Source organism: Triticum urartu, chromosome 1 (genome assembly GCF_003073215.2).
Source record: "Triticum urartu cultivar G1812 chromosome 1, Tu2.1, whole genome shotgun sequence".
NCBI lineage: Eukaryota > Viridiplantae > Streptophyta > Magnoliopsida > Poales > Poaceae > Triticum > Triticum urartu.
This window is the reverse complement of record NC_053022.1, coordinates 519577214-519582484: the sequence shown is the minus strand read 5'-3', so window position 1 is coordinate 519582484 and position 5271 is coordinate 519577214. Positions and strand designations below refer to the sequence as shown.

The 5271-nt window shown below is 49.1% G+C and overlaps 1 protein-coding gene across 1 annotated transcript; it reads left to right on the top strand.

Moving 5' to 3' along the window:
* Window positions 1-3079: 3079 nt before the first annotated feature.
* Window positions 3080-4945, top strand: LOC125524860. Its single transcript, XM_048689890.1, has one exon. It carries the CDS (start codon window positions 3840-3842, stop codon window positions 4869-4871), a length of 1032 nt encoding a protein of 343 aa, XP_048545847.1. The 5' UTR covers window positions 3080-3839; the 3' UTR covers window positions 4872-4945.
* The last annotated feature ends 326 nt before the right edge of the window (window positions 4946-5271 follow it).

The window sequence follows — 5271 nt, the reverse complement described above, 5'->3', positions numbered from 1 at the left end:
AATTTCTCAAAAAGCAGGTGTATCCCCCTCTCCTATGCATCAAGTGCAATTTATTAATTCCGTTGAGTTTGTGCACTTGTTTTTGGTATATGGCAATATGTCTTCTCTATCAATTGCTCAAAAAACTACATGGAGCTAATGTTTTGACTAAACAAGTGGAGATAAAGACTATTGCAAGCGAATTTATTCGGTCTTGCATGCTCTTCTGTCTTCTCCCCTTCCATAACCCGGAACACCTTTGCAAGGATGGTTGATGAGCATGACAATCTTTAAGGAGGGATTTCAAGATCTAGTTGGGGTGGACGGACAACAACACTCATGCATATGGTGAACACCCGAGTTGCATGACGAAAACCTTCGAGATGGTGTGAGCTTGACCGGTAAGACAATGCGGCTCATAGGCACCCCCTTGTTCCAAGTAGTGAAAATCTCTTGATCATGATGGCTTTTTCCCTCCCTTTACTTTACTCATTTGTATCTTCAGAGAGATAAGGGAAACAAGATAATTTCTCAAAAAGCAGGTGTAACCCCTTGCCCCCTTCATCATCAAGTGATGCACACAACAATTTATTAATTTTCTTGAGTTTGTGCATTTGTTTTATAAAGTTGGCAGTATGTCGCCTCTATTAATTGGCTCCAAAAGTGACACGGAGCTCAACTATTGAACTAAACAAGTGGAGATAACGGGTACTGCTAGCGTGTTTTTCTCGGTGTTTCACACTCCTCTATCTACTCCCCTTCCAAGTCCCGGACCACATTTGCAAGGATTATTGATGAGTGTGACGATCTTTAAAGAGGGATTTTCAAGATGTAGTTGGCGTGGGCAATCAACAACATTCATGCATATGGCGAACTGATACGTCTCAAAAGTATTTATATTTTTTGATTATTTTATGTTATTATAATACTTTGGAATAGTTTTTATAATTTTTTTTCTGGACTAACCTATTAATTCAGTGTTTAGAGCGAGTTGTTTTCTGCATGTTTTTAACTTTTTAGAAAATTCATATCTGCGGAGCTCCAAAACCCTGGAGATTTTTTATAATTTTTCCAAGTCCATACGTTCCAGAAAGTGCCAGGGGTCACCCCTGGCCTCCACGCGGCCAGGTGGTGTGGCCAGGGACCCACCCGTCTGGGGTGGTCGCGTGGGCCCCACCTTATGTCGCTTCTTTTGCCTAAAAAATCCATATTTTAAGAGACCTTCAGTACCATTTTTCGCAATTTTTTTCGTCGCTGCAAGTTCGTGCTCCGGTTTTGAAAATTATGTGAAAAGCCCCTCCAGAAGTCCCTTAATTATGTGCAGGTCCAAGGGATCCACAGGTGACCACTAGATCAAGATCCGACCGTGGAGCTCACACGGGAGCGCCTGAGCTTAGATGCTCATGGAACAACGAACATTCTCCCGCCCCCTCCCCTTTTTTACTTTACTCCTTCGTGTCTTCAGAGAGAGGAGAAAATTTTGTATGAGTGTGGTTTTTACAAGAACAAGCATCTTAGTCGATTTATATTTCCCACAGTCAAACTTTTTAATCTTTAGATAATACCTTGTCGGCTCCATAATGTAGTACCTATAGATTTTTTGAATAATCAAAATTTCCAAACTTTAACCAATTCATAGAGAAAACTATTTATATCAACAATACAAAATATACACAGTATGAATATACTTCCCATGATGTAACTCATGAATGTTTTTTATCGCAAAAAAATCTAATGAATGTTTTTCTTTAGAAACCTCATCGAAGTTTGTAAGTTTGACCTTTTAAAAAAACATATAGGCACTACGTTATGAAACGGCGGGAGAACATCTAAACCATTCGTATCCGGGATTTGAAAATCATAAATATACATACTTATCTCAAAATTATTTTCAAAATACACTTGATTCGATTTTATACTCATATAAAAATAGAAACTAGCTGCCAGGTTACGTCTTGAACACCTTATCAATGTCCATAGCATGACTTATCTGACAACAAGGGAGTTTTTTCTTCTTTTTTTGACGACAAAGGAGTAATATTGGAGAGAAAGGAGCATGAGCTCTCTTGCATCGTTCCCATGTTGTAGACACTTGAGCAGGCTCTACGATACTAATGCTCCCATTGGATGTTATATGTCCCTCGGCCATTTTGAGCGGATCTGCTATCTCTAGGCGCCGTCTCGATCGGCAAAAAAGCAGACGGATGGGCCGGGGCCAGTGAAAGCGAGCGCATTGGCTTTCCGTTTGACACTCGCGGCAGGGCAGGCAAGAGAGTTGACAGTTACACACTCGGTCCATGTGCGATTGTGCGATGTGGATAGGGATCCGTTTCCATTTTGAACGCTGGTTCCCATTTTTTGGAGGGACCCTCCTTTTGCGCCCGTCTCGGCTTTTGATTTGATTTTCCTTTTGGATCGTTCGCTCCCCGTCTCTTTCAGGGCTGAGCAGTGGCGGGCCGCGTAATTTGAAGTTCAGGTTGCTTGGACTGTATGGAAACAGGAGACTGAACCAATAGCCACGGCGACAGGCCACATATGGCTCAAACTGGCATAATAATTCGTGGACAGCACCAGAGACGCAGGCTAGGCTCTTCTTTGAGGCAAACCCTCGATGAACTCTGCAGAAAATGTCGACCGGTCCACCCAGATTATGGCAGTGTCATTTGGACCTGCAGCCACGAGATCTGTTCACTTCTTCAGAACTCTTGATATCTGATACCAGAAAATTGGTTATGCAACAATGTAGAATTCAGAATATCGCACGTTCTTCACGAACTTGGTTGTGGCTAAATGGATAAGTTTGAGAGGCAGACCATTTGAGCTCAGCAAGCAACGATCAGCCATCAGATAAAGGCACGCTAACTGGTACAGTACGGTGTCGTTTTCCCGCACAGCAACGAAAATAAACTACTCGCCTACGTTCACTTTCTTTAATTTAATTAACGAAGCTGGGGCTGGGGCCAAGTTTTTTCTTAACAAAAAGGTAAATAAGAGTACAGTGTTGTGTTTTTCCTGTGGAAAGTGTACATGACAGAGCATGCTCGGTCTCAGGCCGAGACCAACATGCCTTTATTTGATGTGAATAATACAGCACTACTGATGTGAATTACCAGCCGTACAGCACACAGACCTGTACAACTGAGCAGGCACTTCACTTCGAGTCTGAACTTCTTTCACATGGCACAGGCATGTGTTTCTACCGTTCCTACACCGAGTAGTAGCAAAAATTTGTTCCTGGCAGGAGTGGAAGAATGGCAATGGGCAAAAACGGCGGGGCTTTTGTTCAAACGAACGATGAGAGAACAGAAGCAAAGCAGGCAGGACGACGAGGCAGAGAAAGCAAAAGCAGCAGCACGTAGCAAGCCAAGCTTGCTTTGTTTTCAGTTTCAGCCATCAGTCCACGCTTTGTCCTCTGCTTTGTCTCCTCCCTTTGCTCCCTCTGCTCTCCCGCGAATTGACGAATCATGAGTGTGCGTGAGCGTATCGCGCATGGGGCCTATGAATTCTGAACTCCTCATGCCCGCCTGCCTGCCGCCAGGGGCTTTCGAAAACCCATGCTGCATGCACGCAGACAGACATAATTAGCGCCGGGCAGAGTTCAGATGATCATGCCTGTCCCCTGCCCGTGCCGGCGCTGTCTCGCTTTCCATTCTCCGACATTGCCTTCTCTCTAGGATAGGAGCCACTGTAGCTAGCTAGTGCAGTAGTGCAAGTGTGTGTACGGTGTACCCCAAAGCTTAAAGCTTGAGCTCAAGTCCCAGTAGCGGCAACAAGCACTTGCACGCTTTAAGCTCACACACTCTCAGCACAGGCTGACACGAGGAGCTCAAGTCGAAGTTGTAGCTAGCGAGAAGCCAGTCATGGGATGGGGAAGCAGGAAACAGCAACACGGGACGCCGTCACGCGCATCGGAGCAAGGAGGCGAGCGCAAGGGCGGTGGCAAGAGCAAGGCCTTCTCCTTCTCCTTCTCGCCGCTCTCGTGGCTCGCTAAGATAGCCGCCAAGCCCAAGCGCACGCCCGCGTCCACGCACGAGGGCCGCGGAGCCGGTGCGAGTGCCGCTGCCGCCGCCCCGCCGTTCAAGTCGGCCCTTCCCGAGCGCGCCAGCCCGGCTAAGGTGGCGATCGCGCCGGCGGGCCGGCTCAGCTCGCCCTCGCCGCGTCGCTCGCCCGCTGTTCTGCGGCGGCTGTTTGTTGGCAACGACAACGCGGAGGCCGTGGCCGCGCGCGGGCGCCATCGCCCTGCCGCCGCCGTCGTCGCCACCGAAGAAGTCGTACCAAGGCGGCTCTCTGTTGGCAACGACAGCGCCGACGCCGTCGCCCCGCGCCGGCACTGCAGACCCCGGCGCCACTGCTCCGTCGGCGGTGACCGTGACCTCCAGGCGCCGCTCGGCAAACACATCCCCTTCTCCCTCGCCGGCTCCCCAGCGCAGCCACGGCCTCCTCCACAGGCGGCAGCAGCTGCGGCACCGTCGGACACGGACGGCGGCGGCGCTCGGCTGAGGCGTCGGCACCGTGGCCGCCGGCACCGCCGCAGCGTCAGCGGCGGCCGGAGATCGTCGTTCTCCGGAAAGGTGACGCTGCGGGTGAAGGTGCGGTCGCCGCGGCGGTCAGCGCCGGAGCTGGAGAGCCTCGCCGTGGTGCGGCGGACGCGGGACCCGCAGAGGGCGTTCCGGGAGTCGATGTCCGAGATGATCGCGAGCAGCGGAGGGACCGACGCCCGGCCGGAGGAGCTGGAGCGGCTGCTGGCGTGCTACCTCGCCCTCAACGCCGACGAGCACCACGACTGCATCGTCAAGGTCTTCCGCCAGGTCTGGTTCGATCACGTCAACCTGCCGCCGCCTCGACGGGGCAGGGACCGGGAGGAACTCCCCGGACGGCACGCGAGGCCGTAAATTCTCGGATGCAAGCAGTTGATGTATGTATGTACATTACGTACGTTTTTATGCCGGATTTACCTTAGAATTTCGTAAATCTCTGTCACTCAAATTTTTTCTATATCTAAATAGCTAACCCCACTAACATATTTCTCCAACATGCAAATATAACACCTCATCAAGCAACATGCATTAGAAAATACCCTTTAATAAACATTCAATGAGTAATAGGAAAAGGTTCACCTCAACATGCGAACATGCATGCTGTCAACCTTAAGTTGTTGTTGTACCTCTTCGAGCTTATATCTAGTCTTAAAATCAATTTTTTTTAAAAGTGAAGTCTTGTGTGTGGGAGGTGATGAGTCTACACTCCGCAAATATGCGGATCTCTTTGGATGCAAAATTGGCCACTTTCCTA